The sequence below is a fragment of the Lonchura striata genome, chromosome 1 (genome assembly GCF_046129695.1).
Source record: "Lonchura striata isolate bLonStr1 chromosome 1, bLonStr1.mat, whole genome shotgun sequence".
In the NCBI taxonomy this organism is placed as follows: domain Eukaryota; kingdom Metazoa; phylum Chordata; class Aves; order Passeriformes; family Estrildidae; genus Lonchura; species Lonchura striata.
This window is the reverse complement of record NC_134603.1, coordinates 20,680,100-20,702,381: the sequence shown is the minus strand read 5'-3', so window position 1 is coordinate 20,702,381 and position 22,282 is coordinate 20,680,100. Positions and strand designations below refer to the sequence as shown.

At 41.0% G+C, this 22,282-nt stretch overlaps 2 protein-coding genes across 3 annotated transcripts in view; one reads left to right on the top strand and one right to left on the bottom strand.

Moving 5' to 3' along the window:
• Nucleotides 1-174: 174 nt before the first annotated feature.
• SLC25A32 (solute carrier family 25 member 32) lies at nt 175-15,976 on the bottom strand. The gene is made up of 7 exons (XM_021546473.2): nt 15,793-15,976; nt 12,852-13,002; nt 11,766-11,851; nt 10,451-10,611; nt 4,417-4,530; nt 3,712-3,857; nt 175-2,294 (listed from the first exon to the last, which is right to left on the bottom strand). Exons 1-7 carry the CDS (start codon nt 15,974-15,976, stop codon nt 2,159-2,161), a joined length of 978 nt encoding a protein of 325 aa, XP_021402148.2. The 3' UTR covers nt 175-2,158.
• A 46-nt stretch (nt 15,977-16,022) lies between these two features.
• The window catches only part of DCAF13 (DDB1 and CUL4 associated factor 13), a 28,290-nt gene continuing 22,030 nt past the window's right edge, over nt 16,023-22,282 (top strand). The window contains exons 1-4 of one of the 2 annotated variants that reach the window (XM_021546405.3): nt 16,023-16,157; nt 17,134-17,333; nt 19,893-20,000; nt 21,705-21,794. In XM_021546405.3, coding sequence (XP_021402080.1) covers nt 16,088-16,157; nt 17,134-17,333; nt 19,893-20,000; nt 21,705-21,794 — 468 coding nt within the window. In that variant the 5' untranslated portion in view covers nt 16,023-16,087. Of the gene's footprint in view, nt 16,158-17,133; nt 17,334-18,232; nt 18,284-19,892; nt 20,001-21,704; nt 21,795-22,282 lie in introns of those variants that run through there. The other variant, XM_077782661.1, reaches the window with a different exon arrangement.

The following is a 22,282-nucleotide window of genomic DNA, read 5'->3' as shown; positions in this document are numbered from 1 at the left end:
GGAGCTGCTGTTCTGGATCTGCATAATTGACATGGCAAACTTCCAGTAAATTTATCTTTGGCTAAACACACACAGAAACTGCCATAATAAAAACCAAAGCCAGCCATGAGATGGCCATCCACTGTTGTGAACACAGGCAAACCTGATGGGAAGAGATGAAGATGTCTGACTCAATTCAGAAGGCTGAATGATTTATTATAATTATGCTAAAATACATTATATACTATTTAAAGGAAGATACTAAAAACTACAAATCTACTTGTTCTAACTGTATCTCTAACACAACTCGTGACCCTCTCATGAGAGTCCAGCCACAGGTGGATTGGATTGGCCATCAGGCTCAAACAATCCCCACCAGAATCCAATCAACCAATCACTCCAGGTAAACAATTCTCCAAACACATTCCACATGGGAAAAACAAGGAGCAGGAATAGAAATTATTTTCTCTGTCTTTCTGTGCACCTCTATGAAAAATCCTGAGACATAAATGTGCTACCACAATCTCCAGATGAGATGATTCTTTCTGATGAGATTATCAGCTCTATCAGTAGAGGGGATGGGATTGTGGAAGAGAAAGTGTAAATTATTAATAAATTCAGTTATACAAAAAATGTGGTATGTGGCAACAGTACCTACAAAACAAGTAAGTGGATCACTGAATGAAGATTAAAAATACTGAGTAGTTTATGTGGCTTTCCAGATTTTAACTTAAAATTTAAACCAAGTCCCTAATCTTAAAATTTTCTTAAGAATTGTTCTTTCTGCTTTAGGTTAGTCTGGTAAACAGAAAACTTCTCTAAGTGATTATTCTGCTCCCTACGAAACTGATGATTTCCCCCTAACTGTTGGATAGCCTTTGCCAACTTATTTCTGGTTAAATGACACTTACTAGATACTTAATATCTTCTTACCAACAGCAGGAGGCAGATGTTAAGGTCAGTAATGTCTTTTCTAAGTGAAATAAAAAGCCCCAAACCACCAAACCCAGAACTCTCATAAGTACATATCCTTGACGGCAATTACTGGCGTCGGAAAAAAAACCATAATTATTATACAAATTTACTGAGATGTACTATAACTTAATTTATCAGTAAATTAGGAATCAATATATTAACAATCTTTTCCTTAAACCAAATCACAAGACATTAACAAATAGTTCTTTTTTTTTACAGAAAGCCTTGTGCACAGGATTTTTTTAGACTAGAAACATTTTTTTTCCAGAGAATATCATTGAAAGTAAGTGTGGTCCTATTTGTTAGTACCCTGGCTTGAACACTGCATCACTATGGGATTACTAGAAAAAAAATCTTAATCTTTAAAATGTAAGCCCACTTTCAAATATGCATTTACTTAGTAATATTTGGTCAGCTGTATCACTAATGGAGACAGATTCTGGCACAGTGAGAGACGGAGAGAGAATGAAAGAGAGAGAAAATTAATTAAGCATCCAGCAATGCATGCACTTTCAGCACGTCAGTCTGCTGCTAAAAACCAAGTCAAAAAACACAGTGCAAGTCTGGCCTGGTACGAGGCAAGAACTGAGCTTCAGCCTTGCAATTATTCAAACTCAGGAATTGACAGCTTTTTTAAAGAAACAATTTCAGTTTCCAAACTGCACCTCACTGAGGCAGCATTTTTGTGTTGGATAAACAATGGAGTCTGGAGCATTCCATATCTTAAAATGTGATGAATAACAGAGGTGGATTCAGATGACATTCCTTGTTTTAATGAGACTCAGAGATTTAAGAAAGCTTTGACAGGCCTCAGGGTTGCTTTCAGATGAAGTTTTTCACTTGTGCAGAAGCAGAATCTCACCAACTGCTATCTTGAGACTTGTGGAAACTGCTTACTGGGGTATTCCAGGCAGGCCAGGCTGAATGGAATTGCTGTGCAGCTGCCTTCACCCAGTCACAGCACTATTATTTCACAGTTGCAGACATCTGCTTCAACCAGTCGCAGCTGATTCAGAGAGGAAGGCAGCAATACAGGAACATTCAACAGCAGAGATGATGGCAGGGTTTCTTGTCTCTATATTCTTTCCTCAAAATACCAGATCAATTCACAGTGTCAAAGAAGACTGCTGAACTAAATTTCTCCCAGATCATAAATATAAAAATTGAAGGATAGATTCCTTCCTAGGAACACAAGTTCATACCTTTAATTATTTTCTTTCCTAAAACCAAGTAAAAAGCCAGACACATTTTCATAAACTACAAAGGTAATACAGCAGGCAGGAGTCACTCGGATTACATTAGCTATAATTCCTTTGTAAAATCCATGAACACCTTCTTTCCTTTAAAGAAAAAACAAAAAAAATTGGTTTTAAAAAATTCTTTTAATAGAAAAAAATCAGACATAAAACAAAACCTGGCATTTTACTTCTCACACTCCCATTGAAACATGAACTTCAGGTTAAAAATAGCAATTTCAGACGGTGTTTAAAGTGCATCAAGTATTAACTTGTAATTTTTTCTTCTGAATATATAATAGCATTATGTAAATCAGTTATTTAGCCTAGGCTTTGAGTGGTTTTTGTGGGTATTGTCCAAGTAAGGCAATTTACTATCTTTCTTCATGTTACAAGAACTGGCCAAACAATTAAGAAAAGCCAGCATTCATCTTATGAGAATTTAAGCATCCCTTCCAGAATTTTGATTCTACTGGCCAATAAATGAGAATCTTATTTGACCCAATTTGAATCAGCGTGTCGTGCTAGGGCTGTTACAAAGTTTCAGGGACATTAAATCTCAGCTCTTTAGGTGCAGGCATTACAGGCCTAGGACACCTGGCAGGATGAGAAAACACAGACCCTAAGAAATGCTTGGGTGTGGTTTACACTACACCCATTTGTTCACCACAAGCACAGCAGTGGCTCCAGAATGGCTGTACTACACTTCAACAGAACTAATAAGCTTCCTGTAGCCTGCAGCACCGAAGGGCTCAGCACTGACACATCAGAGCTACTTTTGCTCTGAATTGCCCCCAGGCGGAATGGCTGTACAGCCTCTGAACCAGGGGTGCTCCTGGAACAACAGAGGCTCAGTCCCTTACTCAGCTGGCCCCTCTTCACAGCCCAGGAGCCATTTCCACCTCTCCAGCAACATGGCCCAACCCAGAAGCGCTGCCCAAAGCCGTGGATGCACATGCAAAGGTGGCCACCCTTAGTAACTACATAGGTCTGTGTGAAAAGCTCAGATATGAACAGGTGTGAGGTCACAGGTCTCTAAAGGTCCTACAGGAAGCTGGGACCAGACTACAAGGGCAGTCAGGCCCCAGGGTAACCCAGGGACATCAGTATAATCACCTCTGGCTAGCTCACTTCACCTTGCCAGGAATTTGGATTAGCCACAACTCCCAGCAGCACAATGCTCCTGTCCTATGTGATAAGCTAAACCAGTTCAAGTGAGATTTCACTTAGTATCCCAAACCAGTCATGAAAATGTTATTTTTTAGAATGTGAATTTTGCTGGAGAGAAGGGAGACAGAATAAACAGAAACCTGCAGGGGGCATTGACACTCTCCTGTCTCCTCCTCTCTGCTTAGCTTACTGCTGTTGTTGGCATCTTGCACAATATGACTTTGTACAGCTAACCCTTTGCTTTGCTCTGAACTGTACTGGTTCTGCAAGCCAGCACAGAAGCCAGTAAAGGTAGCTCTGATTCTATAAAACTCAGTTTCCAACACACAGGCTTTTAATTTTGCACACCTACCTCCATGTCCTGCGGATCACATCCAACACCCCAGAATATGTGTTATGCTGGTCTTGAAGACGAGCTCGCACAACTTGATAGGGATATGTTGCTACCACAGCAAATATTTTGGATACAGCTGCCATCAGTATGTATTCCACAGTGTTCTAAAAGCAACACAAATTGTCAGGTTTGCCTTAGGTATGGTTTAAATTAGCCAGCTCCCAAAATCTTACTTAATTTTTAAATGTACAACCAAACAATACTCTAGATATTCCCCCCTTATAAAACAACACATTAAAAGAAATGTCAGTGTTTACTACATGCAGTGCTACAAGTAATTGACTGTAAAACATGTGTTGTGCCTTCCCATTCCCACCAAGAGGAACACTTCTTCCAAAAGTATCTACCTTTGTCCAACTTGCATACGAACAGTTTTCCAGGGTTGAATGCCACCCCCTCTGGCTCCACAAAGTAAGAAAAAACCCTCATTCCTTCCTCTAAAATTCCAAAACCACTTGCCAAAATAAGAAGTTGGTTTCCAAAACCAGTGAAAACCAGTTGCTTGTTCCAAAAAAGTGAGAAAGTATTATTTCCTTTTATATATTCTGCACTTCAATTAATGTACCAATACTTTGTACATTTGGCTGCTGCATAACCTGACAAATGGAATCAACTTCTATTTATTTACATGCCATAACATAATTTTATTCTCAAGCATCATACCAATTTTGTATCTGATACTCTGTTTCTGTACTTGTTGTATCTCTCTTTCAAATCCTCATAGGCCATGAACTGAAGTGCTCCATGAGATGTTCCAAACAGACCAGGCACAAATCCCTAAAAAAACGATAAAACAAGAATAAAGGGTAATGCACAAAACCTAAACAACTTGACAGAGCACAGCTCACACACCTACATTTGTCCTCCCTTAATGTACAGACTGTGCCTGCACAGCAGCTGCAGTCTAACTCAGGTATTCTTAAGGGCAGGCATCCCACAAACACTTAACAAATACTACTTTTCTGGCATACAGCCCGAAGTCACCTACTGAGTCACTGAGATAAAACAAGTGGCCCAGGGACTGCACCTCACAGAGCACAAGCTGGTAACACAGATTAGGATTGCAAGATCACAAATCAAGCTGTGGTCTTGCAAACATGCTGCTCAATGCACATTTCCAGAGACTGGCACTGAGGGGTCTGGTTCCCACCTGAGACTGGTAAAGCAATGACAGGTGCTGGCAATGCAGAGAAGAGCCATCAGGAGCAGAGGTACAAAACATTATTGTGATCGAGCCCAGGAAATAGATATGTGTTTGCATGTGTGTGTCTACATAAATACGTGTCTTTGAGATATATGTATGTATTTCTATACTAAAAATGTTTGTGTCTATGTAGAATCATAGAATCATTTTTGTTGGAAAAGATCTTTAGGATTATCAAATCTAACCATAAACCTGAGACTGCCATGCCCACCACTATACCATGTCCTTGTGGGAGAAGAGATCGAGCTGCTCCAGCACTGTCTTTCTTACACACACAAACACATGAAAATATACATCAACCTTTAGCTTCAAAAAATTTGAAATGAAGGGGGAAAACAGGTACTTTCTGAACTGTCTCCACAAGAAAGAGAAGGGAGAAGGCAGGAGTTCCCTCAGGAGCAGGACTAGCTCCATTAAAGTGAGCTACCAGCTAAATGGATTCAGAAAAACACTCATTCTCTTTTTGAAGAGTTGGTCACTTACATTGAAAAACACAAATAAATTGGGGGATTAATCATCTTGCCCAGAAAGGGACTCAAAAGCTTGCTGCAAACTGCTGGTGGACAATTATAACAGAGTAAGTGATCAAAATGTCAAAATGTGGTTAAAAGCACTCAAAGAAAAAAGTTAAGGAAAAAAAAAAAAAAAAAAGAACAGTTTGATCCATTCAGGCAAGAAAAAGGAATTTAAAAATGTGCTCAGATGTCAAACTCTGTGTTAAACTAAAAGGGAAGCCCAAAATGTTGAAGACTTATCAGTGTACAACTAAAAGCCTGGAGAAGGTGAAAAAGAGAAGGGATCCTGAATTAACACTGAATTAGTGTTAAGACAAATAATAAAACTCCTAAATCGTAGAAGAACCTCCAACAACTAAAACTACAGCAGGCATAAAAATGACACAGATAATACACAAAATACCAATTCAGGGATCAGCTTTGAAAATGCTACATATAGACTTCTAAAGTTTTTCAGTTGTTCAGGAAATTATTTTTTAGAATTTCTTTAATACCTGAGGATAAATTTCTTCTTACAGTAAGAAATAATGGTCATGAACTCACCATCAGTGACCACAAACTGATGAAATGCATTAAGAGTTAGTGAAAGTTCCAGGAAAAAAACTTCCCCAAATGAGAACAAGTAGAATTAAACTACATATCTGTATTTTGTCAGCTGTAAGCACAAAGTGAAGTTTGAAGCCAAAGGGCCCCAACAGAGGGAAAAGGACAACTTTGGTTTTCAGAAATCCTGGATCATAGAAGAAAATAAAAGGAACAGAAAAAAAGTTATGAAAAAATGTCAAAGAAAAAATTATCTGTATCAGCAAAAAAAACCCAAAAAAACCCCCAATATGAAACTTATGGACAGTGATAGCAGGGAAAATCTTCACAAACATTTCCCAGTGATTAATCAGTAAAACAACTAAAAGACAGTGGAAGTTATTGTTCTCCACTTGGAAAGAATTAGAACAATGTATTTGTATCATAGAAAAATGAGGTAATACTTTCCTGCCAACAAAAGAAGAATGTTAAACAAGCTTTAAGAAGGCTAAACTTTAAACTTAAGCCAGAAGATTTGGATAACTTGCACCCTTGAGTCCTAAAGCATCTACTGGTTGTACTTCATAAACAAATACCAGCACACTTTAAGTCTTGGGCTGTTGAGAAAAGCTTCCAAAGACTGAGGCACTTTTAATGTTAGGCCAATATTAAAAAATGCAAGATGGGAGTGAGGCAACTGTCAGCCAATGTGCCCCAGTAAAATAGGAGTTGATCCAGGCTTTTATTGATCATAGAAAACAATGTATTCTTATGGAAAATTGTTTCAAAGCAAAACTGATTTAGTCACAGCACTGAAATATCTTGGCCGGGGAAGTTTATGAAACATACTCTATTTTCTTATTCTTTTAATAACTTAACTCAAAATTCTCTCTTGCCAAAAATTTTGATAGAATTTAATATTTATTTTTATCCACAATATGACTGTAAAGAAAGATTCTATAATAACTTTATGTATTTCTTGTTATTTTTTACTTTAATATTTGAAATGTATCTTTAGAAGATTTCTGCCATGAAAGCATGACAAGATGAATGGTTCCTCAAAGAAGTCCTGCTTGAATTCTCCCTCAAAGGATTAGAACAATTGACAGAACTAAATATAGTTCTATATTTATCTATTCTATAATTAGAAATTTAAATGGTATATAATTCTGAGCAGCATTCAGTGGGAATAAAGAAATATTTTAAAGTTGGCTTAAAACATTTCAAGTGCTGGAAATCCAGACAAGAAGAAAATGTCCTGTTGGTTAGTGTTTCAAAGGTTACCCATCCCAATAAAAAGAAACACAGGCAAATGCACACACTGGAAAACCTGTGCTTCTTAGTAAAGAAGGGAACAAGGATCATTTGGTGATGTGGTACTCACATCACTGCCAGAAGTGTTTGACAGCATTCAAGCCAGAACAGCCTCTGCTGTATGCTTCAAAAGAATGCAGCAAATACCTCTTGTAATCTCTCCAGCGCTGCCTTCATTTGGGCTCTTAGTGTGTCAAAGACCTGCAGCATCTGAGTGCCCTGCTCTGATAACTTGTGCAGACAAGACACTGAAGTCACCATTATCATCTTGATTCCCTCATGGTGAAAAATGTTACCACCTTTTATGTGAAAGCCACTTATGCTTATGTCTCTGTGTAGAACCTGCAACTTAAGTTAAAATCAAGATGGCCAAATCTCAATGGCTTTTGCTATGTACAAGTACAAAGATATAGAAAGCTTACAAACTTCATATTTACAAGAAGAAAAATAACAGAAGCAAAAGCATTGCAAAATAAAGAGAGCTAAATGCCTCAGCCACTGAGGGACCAGGAAAAGTACTTTATCCTCAGAGCATAGAATCTTGCCTACCAAAACTGAAATGCCAACACAGAAGTGTCCAAATATATTTCACTTGATAATGAGCACGCATTACTGTTATGACTTCTGTTTTGTCAGCATGCCACATTATTATTCTCGGTCTTGATGAACCTGAATTTTACGTTAATCTCCTTAAATTTATAAATTTTCTGTGTATTTTACTCTTGTTTATTAAACATTGCTCTATTTCCAACTGCTACTTCTAGGTCATCTATAAAAGAGAATAAAAAACGCACATACAGAAATACAGAGGCCATGAAGGATGTTAGTTGCATTCCTGACTGATGTCTTAGTAGTCATTCTCTCTAGACTATACACCTAACAGTTTCTCAACAGCTCAGAGATATTTTATGTTTTCCTTAAAGGACCAATCCTACAATCTTACAACTATTTAACCATGTTTGGGCACTCCTACCTTATGCTTGAAAAGAACAACATAGCACTCATAACATGAAGATGGTTGCATGACATTCATCAATAGCAAAGTAATTTTTAAAGCTCAGATCTCCAGCAGATCCATGGGTGTACTCAAAGTACATAACCCCCAGCTGTTTTTTATTTCAGTCTGGTGTGCAGCAGAGCAGCTCTGTCCCCAGTCATCAGGGGGATGGAGGCCAAAAAGACAAAGCCCAACGGATAGAGGGTGTGGAAGATCACTGACTGATGATTACTGGGATAATGAGTGAAGGAGACTCCTCCTGCCTTTTCAGAATCAGGCCAAGTTCAAAAGGAACAACTTACTGAGAAACCCAGACTCAGACAGACTGTATTTGATGAACAATCAATACCCAGCAGAGCTAATAAAGACAGCTTTGATCCCTGCTAGAAAGATTGATGAAGCCTGACGTTATAGTTTGTACCCCAAAGGACTGAAAGGATTTGCTCAAATCAGTAACAGCATCTATGCAATAAAGAGCAATATTGAATTGCTTGGTCAGAAATACCATTCTTTAGGAGACAAATCTCAAACAGAAAGAAACTCCTTCCAGATTTTATTTCCAATTCTATCTGAGACAGTTGCTCTATTTGAGATCCCTTCATTTACTATAAGGTGGTACTATATAAGATCCCCTTGTCTGCTATAAGGAATGCTATCTGAAATGAAGATTATGAGGAAAAAGTAGACAATTGTGTGTACTACAACTCCTGACTCAGGGCAATTAACAAAGCTTTAGCTGTACAATTTCAAATAGAGCAAGAAAAATAAAAGCTCCCCATAACACTGAAATGGAAGAAGGTTAAAGCATGTACAAGTCAAAGAGCCACCTGAAGAAGTGGCTTTTTCCCCAGTATAGACAAGGTAGAGAGAGTCCTGACGTCAAATGGAAGTTGCTCAGTGTGCATACTTATGTAGGTCACTAAGGACTTATTTAGGTCACCTTCTTTGCAGATTTAAGCAAGTAATTTGCTTTTTCAAAGGAAGTAGCTGCTTTAGTCCCATACTTGCAGATTAACACTACAAAGAAGTGTCTAGTGCCAAAGGCGACACACGCTACATGCACGAATAATCTGAAAAGAAGGGAGAAAGGACATCTTAAAAGCTAACAGATCCAAGAAATCAGAACTTATCTACATGGAACAGAGCAGACATCCAGGCAGGCAAACCATAAATCCTGACAATTTCAATTTAGGAATAAGTAAGGTGCCTTATTCCTGATGTTAGAATTTGGCATTCATTGCTATGAAGCACACAAGTCCCACAGAATAGGAAAGATCACATTTTTCACTGAAAATAAAATAAGCTAATGTTCAGTAATCAGGATAATTTCTAAGAGAAAATGGTCTTGTTCCCTATCTCTTGCAGTGTTCAAGGTCAGGCTGGATGGGCTCTGAGCAGCCTGGGCTAGTGGAAGGCACACCTGCCCATTGCAGGGGTGTTGGAACAAGAATATCTTTAAGATCCCTTCCAACCCAAGCCGTTCTATGATTCTATGATTCTGCAGCATTACTTGCAGGAGAAGAGCCAGACTGAACTAAAATAGGTTTCTTCACAACTTCCAGGCACTGAAGAATGCATCTTGATGTCATGACCTGAAGGAAGGAGGAGGCAAAAAGTCCAAATCTTGTTGCCATCTGTTTCCCTAAATTAAAGGGAACAAAAAGCCTACACATATGCAGACCATATTTAGAAGTCTGCAAATTTAATGTATCTAGAGCTGACAGATTACAGACATCAATAACCAGAGGGCAAATAAGCAGTTGTGAAGCTATTCATTGTGGAAGAAAAAATTAGCAAGTACTTTAGTCATGTTATCTTCCAGAAGAGGTTAGAAATACAGAGATAAGGGATAAAATGCAAGGAAGTACTACCAGCAACATAGGTTACGTTGTTGCTGCCCTGCTTATCCAAATTCTAAGAAAATTAAAAAAAAAAAATTACAAAGCAGTTTATCACCAGTATAATGGTGATAATTAATGGTAATAATTCCTCTGACTAAGCCTTTTTGCTAAAGTTCTTCAGTGGGAAAGACTCACAGAATGAGTTATTACAATTAATTTTTTTTTTGCAGACAAATATTTAGAAGTGTCACCATGCTACTGGGTGGTGCCAGGCAACCATGGAATTTTTCTAAAATGTGATTACCTTATACAAGCCACGTATGCCCTCTGTCTTGTATATCTTTATAAGAGCATCAAACATTCCTCTGTATTGCCGCTTGGATGGATCCACACCAGCGTTATACTGTAGCACAAGTCGAGTCTTGGTTACCCAGATTGGGTTTGTAATGCAGAGAGTCATGGCTCCTGAGAACAGACAGAAGTTACTCTCATTGTTAGCCAACTCCACAGATTGTCCCAGCTTGTTCAGTCCAATATAACACAGGTTTCTACAATGGCAAAACTACTTTTCCTACTAGAGCACTCATATTGTTTAAAACAGGTGAAGTTTATGCCCTCCATTGCTCCCTCTCTCTCCCTTCAAAGCTCACAGTCAAGTCCAATTCACTTCTGCTGGGGTACTTTTTGCAGGGCACATGTATTTTTATCTGAAGTAGACAGAAAATGGAATTTCTTAATGTACCACTGATTATCCTTATTATACTGAGTTATTATTCAGTATACAATAATTCAAATTTTAATGAACAACTCAGTGTTGTGAAATTTGCTTAATAATTAAGCAAATAAAAATTAATAATAATTAATTGATAACATGTTGTTATAGCTTTATAGGTTATTGAAAATACCATTGTAGCAGAATCCATTACTATATTTCATGTCAAACAATATGCCTTATATTTCAACATTAAATGAATGCTTCGAAATCCTAATAAAAAGTCTTCCAAATTGCCTGTACAGCATGTAGTGACAGGACAAGGGGGAATGATTCAAACTGGAAGAGAGTAGGTTTAGATGAAGTATGAGACAGAAGATCTTTGCTGTGACAGCAGTGAGGCACTGGAACAGGTTTCCTAGAGAATCTGTGGATGCCTCACCTCTGGAAGTGTTCACAACCAAGCTGATGGGGCTCTGAGCAACCTGGTCTAGTGAGAGGTGTCCCAGCCAAAGACAGGGGGTTGGAACTAGATTATTTTTAAGGTCCCTTCCAGCCCAAACCATTCCATGATTTAAAAGGCCACCTCCTTTCAAGGTCCAAGTATTAAAATTTAACAAGTTAACAGTCTGATAGCAACAGATTACAATTTGGGACTCAATACAGTACTAAATATAGAAAGTGCTTATACAGAATGAAAACAAGGACAAAATTCTAATTCTGGACCACAGTGACCCACCTATTTGTGCTAGACATCTTTGTTTTATTTACAGACCACAAACTATTGCATCTGGGCTGGAACACTAACACTTGCCACATGTAAGAAAAAGCTGCACTGACACAGAAAGGCAGGTAGCAGCATGTGGGAAGGCTACAAGTGAACATTAATTTTTGCATTTAACCTCACCAGCCTCTGCAGCTGACACTAGGTGTTCACTCGCACTGAGACTTTCCATCTTCCCTTCCTTCTTGTAAGCTTTGATGGCATTGTAACTGGAAAATGTACAACAGAGTTCAGCAAAGGTGAAAACAGACCTACATTACAAATAACACAATCCAGAATCACATACCCAAGATCATGCTGGTACACAGCCTTTGAAGAAAAGGTATCCAAACTACCTTTATTTAATTGATTAATTGATATCTAAGCAGTCAGCTCTTTCAAGTGGACTATGGTAATATATATTTAAATTGTAAAATTAAACTATCAGTATCAATGGGACTGCATCTTGAAAACGATCAGATATCAAGAATTAACTTCTAAAATAAGTTAATTGGGAGCCAGAGTGCTAGGTATCTAGCCTCTAGCTCTGAAATACATTGAGCATTCTTCTCTTGATATAGTTTGCAATCTTTATGAATTAAGAAATTGTCAACAGGAGATGAAGTGTCAATAGCAATCTACAGCAAAGCTTAAGGACTGAAGTACAACAATAACAAAAGTCTAGACAAAAGTGAGCTTTGCATACGCATGCCAGTTAACTAGTCCCTAAAATGTTTCAATTGATAGGGATAAGCAGTAATGGAGTTAATAAAGTAGAATATTAAAAAATGGGTTTTAAAAACCTATCAACTGACAAAAACAATGAAAAAACTGTCACTAAAATAATTAAAAACAATAAAATATTTAGTTTTAGTAAAAAACTTCATACTCTTTAATTTTTAAGAAATCAATTTAGATTCTCACTTTTCATGATGTCTTAAGAACACTTTAAGAGAATTCTTTATGAATAGTATCACCACCTCTCAAATTCCTTAGTATTTTCACAGCATCAAGGGAATGCACTGTAGCTGACAAAGGAACAGGTCTCTGACTCAAATTGCTTAAATTCTAAAACAGCAAACCATAATAAACATTAACGAACCTGGAATAGCTAAGTGAATGACAAGTTTCTATGTCCCTTAGCACATTTTTATACCCCACAAAGAATATGCAATGTATATCTGAACACTACAATGTGCAGGGTGTGACACATTTTACAGTTCTACTTACAAAAAAAAGTAAAGTCCCCAGGAGGCCCCTGCTCCCACCATGTTTGGAGTTACCCCTTGGTACAAGCCTCGAAGTCCTTCATGCCTCCAGACTGTGGTCATACAGTGAAGAATTCCATTGTACTTTGGCCTCAGCTCCAATCCATCGCTTACTACGAAAGAAAGAAATGATACTGGAAAACATTTCAGGAAGCATTAGGTTCAACTGCATCCAAGCCAACACAGAAGTCCACAGCCTCTAAAGCAAGCATAAATAAACATATAAACTAACTGATCAGCTGTATTACACAAGTTTTATTTCACAAGTATGCAAGAGTTGGGCTTTACAGCTTTATAAGCCTAGAGTTCAAGAACTTAGGGAAAAAACGGGGGGAAAAAGAGAGAATTACTTAGCTCAGTAAGAGTAACATTCATATTAATCTGACAAGGTTAAATAAATGCACTTTCATACATTTTTGATGAGGAGCAGATCTGAAGTTTTCTGTCTCTTCTTTTGAGTACTGCAGCAATTGTGCATCACATTTCAAGTGATATGGATGGCATCCTTGACATGTTTCTCTAAGCTGTTTAAATAAGTCCTAAGTAACAACCCTTAAATTAAAATTTTCTCTTTAAAATGTTCTATTACACAATGGGTCACGTCTTACAGATTGCCAAGTCAGTTTTTATCAAAATACTCAAGGGCTTCTTCTTCCACCTAATAATCTAACAGCTGGTGGTTCAAATGTTAAGAAATTATCACTTCAAAAATGCAGAAAACACACAAGTTTTTTTCTGACAGATCATGTAGAACGTGGATGTCTACAAAACTTGGTGTGGTAACTACTATTGCTCCTACCATAACAACAAAGGAATAAGTTGATTACTGATGAGATATGTGATACAGTCCATGATGAGATGATGAGAGGTAACAGACACAAGCTGAAATACAGGGAGTTTTGACCAGAACTTTTTATCCAGAAGAATGGCCAAATACTTGAACAAGTAGCCTGAAGAGCATCTTTGGAGCTACTCAAAACTCCAGTACACAAGACTGAACAAACTGATCTAAGCAGAGCTTATCTGAGTAGGGGGTGAACTCCTTAGCTCTCTTCTCACCTCAATTACTCTACAATGCAAACATAGCAACAGCTTTCATTCTTAATACAGGTATGTGGCTAGACTGCAACTGTACTGAAAACTGATCTCAAAGTTTTACAAGAAGTGTAGTTTTGTGTCCCCATCAAAACTAATCCTGGTAAACAGGCATTTTCTCTTCAGTGCCATATTTATTACTAATTCCCCTTGAACTCTGTGTTCCATAGACATTGTGACATGCTTCAGCATTAAAGACAAAATGCTTTTGCTGAGCACAGTGTGACAACAGCTCTCAACACCTTGACAACCACTCAAAACTAGAACACAAACACCTCTTTTCTCCTTTCTGAATAAGTGTTGCTAGACCTTTCCAAAGACATTTGTGAAATTTTCTACCATGCATACACTAGATCAAGTTTATAAACATATTAAACAACATTGGAAATCAGAGACGCAAATGCAAGTCTTTCTGTCAATGACGCTGCCAAGAATCTTCACAAGATTAATTTTTGATATCAGCTCCTGCTTCCTGGTTGAAGACAAAAGATAGGAATTGTTATTTTCAACCCAAAGAATCATGTGAAAGTACATGACCTTCAAAAGCCACCTAATCCAAACCTGTACTCAAATCAGATCTAATTAGATCTGGTTACTTAGGGACACGACCAATTGACTCCTGAATGTTTCCATGGCTGAAGAGATTACAGTCTGTCTGGGTAACCTTTTCCAGTATTTGACCATTCTCACAGTAAAATAACTGGAATTTTCCAAGTTCACACTTGTGCCTGTTCCTTTTTGGGCCTACTAACCAAGAATCCGGCTTTACCTTTTCTGTGTCTTCCAATAACATTGTCATAGACTGCAATTTTAGCTCCCCTCAGCCCTTCCTTTCTGAGGCCAAACCGATCCTGTTCCATCAGCCTGTTCTATGCCATGTGCCCCAGCCCCTTTGCCAGTCCAGTGGCTTCCACTGGAGTCGCACCAGTGTGTCATTGTCTTCCTTCCTTGTCCCGGAGAGCCCCAAAGTAAACACAGTACTTCTGACATAGTCTTACAAATGGAAAACAGAGAGAAAAGAGCCCTTCTGCTGGCTGTGCTTTTCATAATGCAGCCCAGGATGTGCCCAACTAGGACATGCAACGTTTTGAATTTTGTAAAATTTCTCTGTGATAGTTTGGTTTTGAGATCTTAAAATATCCATGTATCTATTTAAGAAAACAATCCAAAGATACAGTAAAATGTTTCCACGTCTCTGAAAGAGAATATGATAAATGGTGGACAAGTTTCTCAAGTTAGCAGAAAAGTCTAGAGAAGTCACCATGTTTCCCTGTGGAAAAACAAACTAGTTACAGAGTTTTCTGCAAAACAATACCACCATTGTTAACAACCAAGGTTATTCCAAAACCACCGCTACGCTTTGAGCGCTGAAAATCTCCGGCATAAAGGTGAACTTTGAACGTGGGCTTGGGACAGCGCTCCGGTGCCTCCGGCACTGGTGTTCGGGAAGGGGGGAAGGGGCTGGCAGCTCTCTGACCCGCCGCAGACAGCTCGAGGCACACGGCGCGCTTCAGTCCCGACAAGCGGCAAGGAGAAGCCTCGGGACAGCGACGGGACAGCGATGGGACAGCGGGTGTCCCGAATGGGACACCGCCCCCTTCGGCTCCCGGCCAGTTTAGTCCGAGCCGGGGGCTGCCCCCTTCGGCTCCCGGCCAGTTTACTCCGAGCCGGGGGCTGCCCGCCGGCACCGGGGCGGGCAGGAAGAACAGCGCGGGCTTCGGGCAGGGAGCCCGGCAGGTCCCGGCCCGGGCTGGCGAGCTCGGGCACGCCGGTGCGCGCTCGGCGCAGCAGGGCGAGGGGGGCCTGACCTGCGAAGCGGATCTTGACGAGGTCCAGCGGGTGCAGCGCCAGGGTGGACAGGACGCCGCCGCCGACGCCCGCCGCCAGGATCTCCAGCCGCACGTGCCGCAGCACGGAGCGCGCGGCCGGCTCGCGCGGCGGCGGCGGCTCCCGCGGCTCGCGCGCCGCGCACGCCGCACCCGCGACGCCCATCGCCGGCCGCGCGCGCGCAGGGGCGGGGCCGCGGCGGGGCTCGCGCCCTCGCGCGAGAGCGGCCCGCGCGGCGCATCCGGTGACGTGTGCGGGCGGCGCGCGGGCGGCGCGATGCGGGTGAAGGTGCTGAGCCGCAACCCCGATGACTACGTGCGGGAGACCAAGCTGGACCTGCAGCGCGGTGAGCGGGGCCCCGGCATCGGGGATCGGCCCCCGGCACGGTCCCGGCATCGGGGATCGGCCCCCGGCACGGCCCGCCCGGAAGGGATGAGGCCGGCAGCAAGGCCGGAAGGCGTTCGGGCGTCCGTCGTCCGCGCCCTGCTCCGCTCCGGTCCCCTCCCCTCGGCCGCTGCGCCGGTGTCCGCCAGCAGCGAGAATCGGAGCGCTCGGGCAGGGGCCTTTGGGCTTCCCTCGTTCCGAGCGGCCGGCGTGTTCCCGCGGTGCCGGTCCCAGGCGGGATTTGCGTGCGGAGAGCTCCTTGCCGCGGCCCGGGGCCGGGCTGGGCCGGCAGCTGCGCCTCGGGCTGGCAGAGCCCGGAGCTTCCGGAGCCCAAGAGCAGGAGTGCGAGGCTGGGGCTTTGATCACTGTTCTGGTACCCCGAGATTGAGCTTAGTATTTCCTAGGTTACGCTTTGCTGTTTACTTAATGCTGTTTCATTCCTGGTTCGTCAAGTTCTGCTTCTTGTATATTCATTATTGAAACTGCCAAAAATTGTGTTGATTTTACACGCAGAATAATAGTTTTGTAGGTTGGAAGGTAGCTCTAAAGGTTGTCTAGTGCAACTCCCCACACCCTGCCCTGTGGTGAACAGGGATATCTTCAGCTAGCTCAGGCTGCTCAGAGCCTTGATGGGGCATGTGTCATCTCATTGTAAAAAAACTTCTTATTACTACTTAGTCTAAATTTACCCTCTTCAAGTGTAAAACTGTTACTCATGGTCATATCAGACCGTCTTAAAGTCTGTCCCCATCTTTCTTATAGCCCCCTTTAAGTACTGAAAGGCCAGCTGAGGTCTTTCTGGAGCCATCTCTTCTTCAGGCTGAACAGCCCCAGCTCTCACAGCCTTTTCTCGTGGGAGAGGTAGTCCATCCCTCTGTTCATCTGTCTTCTGGACCTGCTCCAGTGTGGGTTTCTAATGTGTCTTCTTTCTGTTGCAGTTCCAAGGAACTACGACCCTGTATTGCATCCATTTGAGGTTGCACGAGAATACGTAAGAGCTCTGAATGCCACAAAGCTAGAACGTGTGTTTGCAAAACCCTTTCTTAGTTCACTTGATGGCCACAGAGATGGAGTTAATTGCATGGCCAAACATCCAAAAAGTTTGTCTACTGTGCTGTCTGGAGCTTGTGATGGAGAGGTAAGCTTACAAACCACAACAAACACACATCTTTTTTCTCTTTTGCATTTCATTGGGTTGTTGGTTGGTTTTGTCACACTTCACTGTCTTCATTCAGTGTATTACCTTCATCCTCACGTGGTGTTGAAACTTTTTGCTTCTCTGTAAACTCTGCCACTGTACAGGGGAGACAAATCGATGAGACAAACTATAGTGAAAGGTTTGTGGGTTGAGATAAGGACAGGGAGGGATCACTCACCTCTTACTACTAGGGACAAAACAGACTGAACTTGGGGTTATTAATTGACTTTATTGTTAACAAACTCAGAACAGAACAATGAGAAGTAAAATAAGACCTTAAAACTACCTTCCCCCCACCCTCCCTCCTTTCCCAGGCTCTTCCTTCTCCTCCCCAGCAGCACAGGGAAATGAGGGAAGGAGGTTATAGTCAATTCATTACAAGTTGTTCCTGCCTCTGCTCAGTGAGAGGAGGTGTATGACCTTATCCAGTATGAGTCCTTTCCACATTGTAGGGAGCGCTGTGCTCCAGGATGGTTTAGATGAATGGAGACGAGAGATCTCTGAAGGCTGCTCTTGGGATATCAGGTTTATTAGGGATGGGGAAAGGTCTTGCTTGGAGCTGCCAGATGCAGCACGTGGCAAGGCTTGAGGGGAAGGGAGAGACAAGAGGATGCTCTAGGAGAGGGTGGAAGTCCCAAGAGGGGGGAAGATCCAACAGGGCGTCTGGCCCCTCAGAGACCCCTTATCAGGGGGCTTCAAGGTGGGCTGGAACAAGGCTTGGGCAAATGGGGTTACAGGCACTTGATGTTTTAGGGGAGGGTACTGGTGTGGGATGAACCCTACATTTTGGGGGGTGAGATGGAACAGTCTATTTGACTTTTGGATTTATCTGTAGGTAAGGGTATTGTCCAGCCAGTAGGGAGGATTGTTTTCATCCTGGCTGTACTATTGTGAGTAATTATATTTATCCATCCTTCCCAACATCGCATGCTGCAGCTTTTCATGAATTCCTGCTGTGTGGGTGACTGTTCCACATTGTGAAGTCCCTCAAGAGCAGGCTGCTCCAGGGTGGATCCCCCACAGGGTTGCTAGTCCTAGGAAACCAGGACTTGCTCCAGTGTGGGCTCCTCTTTCCATTGGTCCAGAGGTCCCTGCCAGGAGACTGCTCCAGCGAGGACTTGCAGTGGATCACAGCCTGCTTTGGGTGCACCTGGCCTCGGTGTTCTCCACAGGTGCAGGTGGATCTCTGCACTCCCATTAACCTCCTCCATGGGCACCAGAGGCACTGCTGCCTCAACATGGTCTTCACAACAGGCTCAGAGGAACCTCAGTTCTTCCTCTGCATTCTTCCCTCACCTTGGTGCCTACAGAGTTATTCCCTCACATATTTTCTCTCCTCTCTTCTCTGAGTGCAGTTACATTTGCCCACTAACTTTTATTCCTTCTTAAGTGTGTTATCACAGAATTGTTATCATCATTTCTTATTAGCTTGGTCTTGGCCAGTGGTGGCTCTGTGTGGAAGCTGGCTGGCATTGGCTCTGCTGGATGTGGAGGAAGATTCCAGCAGCTTCTCAGAGAAGCCACCCCTGTAGACTCCCAGTACTAAAGCCTGGCCATACAAACCCAGTACACATTGTGATTGCTTTTTGCTGCCCACATGACCCCCCACTCTTCCCCCACCAATAGAAGTTAAACTGCCAGATTAGCTAGAGTGGAGGGACCTACAACCAAAAATGTTTTGGAATAACAGGGTTTCCCACTGCCTAGAAAAGGCTAACCCTATGTATATTCAATTAATTGTTTTACATAACTATTATAAATAGCAATCAAGGACACTTTAATTGGAACTAGTTGCAGAAAAAAATAGTCTCTTCTGAATTACCTGTCTTTTCTCATCCTTATGTTGCTCATTTGGTAGTACTTGAGTGTTTTAAAGGTGTCTTCTGGGCAGTTGGTTGCTTTCTGCTTTTTTTAGAAAGTGCATGTCATGCAGTAGTGTAAGGGAGGTTAACCTTTTCAGAGAGAAGTGGAAGAAATTCTATGAAAGTTCTTATCCAAATTTCTTATCTACTGATAAAGCAAGTAAAGTACTGTAAATACATAAAAATATAAAAAGTGGCCTCCGTTTCTTTATTGTTGTTTTTTAAATGGGCCCAAAAGCTTTGAAACAGAAACCTCTCTGAGAAGTGGACATCTATAGACAATGTAGTACAGAAGCTGGACAGAAAAAAATCTGTTGGTTCCAAATTTCTTTGTACTTTTGTCTTTAAAGGGGTATTACTTTTCTAAATTTATAACTGCTGCTGGTTTTTTAGTAATAATTATATTTCAAATATAGGGGAGTGCAAAATGCAGAAAGTATTCAGCTTAGGTCGGGGGGGAGGGTAGGAATGAAAAAGTCTCACTTTTAAAATTACTTTTCAAGAAAGAAATCTGACTGGTGTCCAAGCCAGCTCTGCCATTGCATTACAACATGTGTGATCTCTTGTGCTTGAATTGTAAGCTGCAGCTGTGGGCTGTAGAAAGCTTACAGAATTTTTGCTGTTTTGTTTTTATCAGGTTAAAATTTGGAACTTGACCCAACGAAAGTGTATCCGCACTATACAAGCCCATGAAGGCTTTGTTCGAGGCATGTGTGCCCGTTTCTGTGGTACATCGTTCTTCACTGTAAGTATTATGTGTCTCCTTAGCAGTGCAGCAGCACAGAGTACCTGCTCACCATCTGTTTTCCACTGAGAAGCTTGCTCTCTGCCATTGAATATTTAAATATTGTATGAATACACTAATTAAATGTGTTGGTGAACCCAGCAGTTCTGTTTAGGATGGAGTTTTTTCTAATGCTGTAATATGGATGTCATTCAAGACTTTCAAAGGTATAAATACCAGCAAAGAGCTAACAGATGGTCATGTAATTAAAACTCGAGTAAACTAGTTTTTGTTAAAGTAGTAAATGGATTATGTTCATTGCAAGATGTAAAAGAGTTTAAAAGTATCCATTTGCATATACATATACCATGTGAAAAAGTAAGCACTTGCATATAATATGATTAAAAGTGATCTGATTAAGTTAAGATCATTCCAGTTTAATAAAGCTTTATTAATTCATAAAAACCACAACAGATGCAGTTGCATGTAAACTCCTTGGAAATAGTATATCTTCTTGTTGACATTAAAACAGTTCTAAGATAACACAACAAAAACTGTTTTTGAAAACTCAAATGTCCTGAGGTTGTGCTTTGTTTGAACTGGTCATAGAAGTGCTATTTTTGATACAGTATATTTATTTTTTCCAAGGTATATACCAAGTCACAGGGACAGTATTTAGGATATAGGGAAAGTCACAGTAAAAAATCCTAAAGTGACTCCAAGTTAGTTAGTCCACTTTTGACAATCCGTCTGCCTGAAACTTGAGAGAGGGAGAGAAACAGTAGTAGTGCAGCCAGAAGGACAAGATCAACTTGTAAAGCTAGCGTTTTTTAGGCCTGTTTTCCTGATCCAAGTCATTGCACAGCCCTGAAAAAGCTTGTGCTGGCATTAGTGCAAGAGGTAGAGCAAAATTTGGAACAGGCAACCAGAGCAACTGGGGTGGAAAGTGCCTTTTAACTGATTGCAGGCTCACCAGAGTGACTTCCAGAAGATACTGTGCAATGTAGGTGCCACAAAATGAATCTTATAAAATAGCCATCATTCCAGCTCACCTTTTCCCTATTCAGCTATCTATTTTGGAACATGGAAAAGCTTTGTGGATCAAGATAGACAGTGGAATAGGTGAAGGAAAGGTGGTGATGGGAAACAAGTGATGAGCTGGGAATCAATCACCTGCTCTCAGAAGCTGACAGATCCCCAGACAATCTCTGAGCAGCCCCCATCGTCTCTTTCTGCTCCCAGTACTGCAGCTTTTATTGCAGGGCATTGTTCTATTCTATGGAGTGCTCCTTTGGCCAGTTTAGGGCATCTGTCACACCTGTGTCCCCTCCCAGTCTGCTGCCCACCCCAAGCCTGTTTGCTGGTGGGTGAGGCAGGGATGATGGAGACAGAGTGGGAGCAGGGGGAAATGCACAGCCAAGGCTTGGGTGCTGTGTCAGGGCTGTTTCACCCACACATCAAAAACACAGTGCCAGGTGAGCTGCTATGAAGAATGTTCACTCCAGCCAGACCACGTGCGTGTTTTAATGACATATTATGACCAAGAGAGCTAATCTGTAGCTTGGAGGTATAAAGTGGAACAATGAGGAGGCAAGAGGAAGCATTTGTGTATATCACAGAATATTTTTTTTAAAGGATGCCTGTATTTAATTGCAAAGCACATCTAGCAAAATAAAAGGGAATATATTTACATGAAACTGTACATGATTTCTCCAATATTTCCAGGTTGGTGATGACAAAACCGTGAAGCAATGGAAAATGGAGAGCCCAGAATATGGAGAAGAAGAAGAACCTATACATACAATTCTTGGAAAGGTAGTAAATCTGGGTTTTGATTTTCCCGCATCTCTTCTTTTGAATTAAGTTCTGAATAATTTCTTACCTAGCTTTTAAAGAAGAGAAAAATAGCATGATATCACCTATTATCATAATGGGTTGTAATTTGATGGCATCAAATTTTATAATGGCACTTCTAAAGTATCATCATGTTTTTATTACAGTTACTTTACATGTAACCTGAAAGGACTCCTCCAAGGCAACCAGAGACTGCTTAGCTCTGTCTGTACTAATTATGCCTTTTCTGCAAACTAGTAGCATTTCTCTGTAGTCCCTTCAGATGAGTTGTGAGTGCTTAGTCTGCATTAAATAACTTACTTTTCAAACCAATATCTCACAGTCATTCAATACAAAATACTAGCTTTACATCTTTCTTATTTACAAAAGCAGTCTAAAAATGATATTTTGGCACTTTGGACTTATGATAAGCTGATGTTAGGAAAAACATTAAATGCTTTTTTCAAATA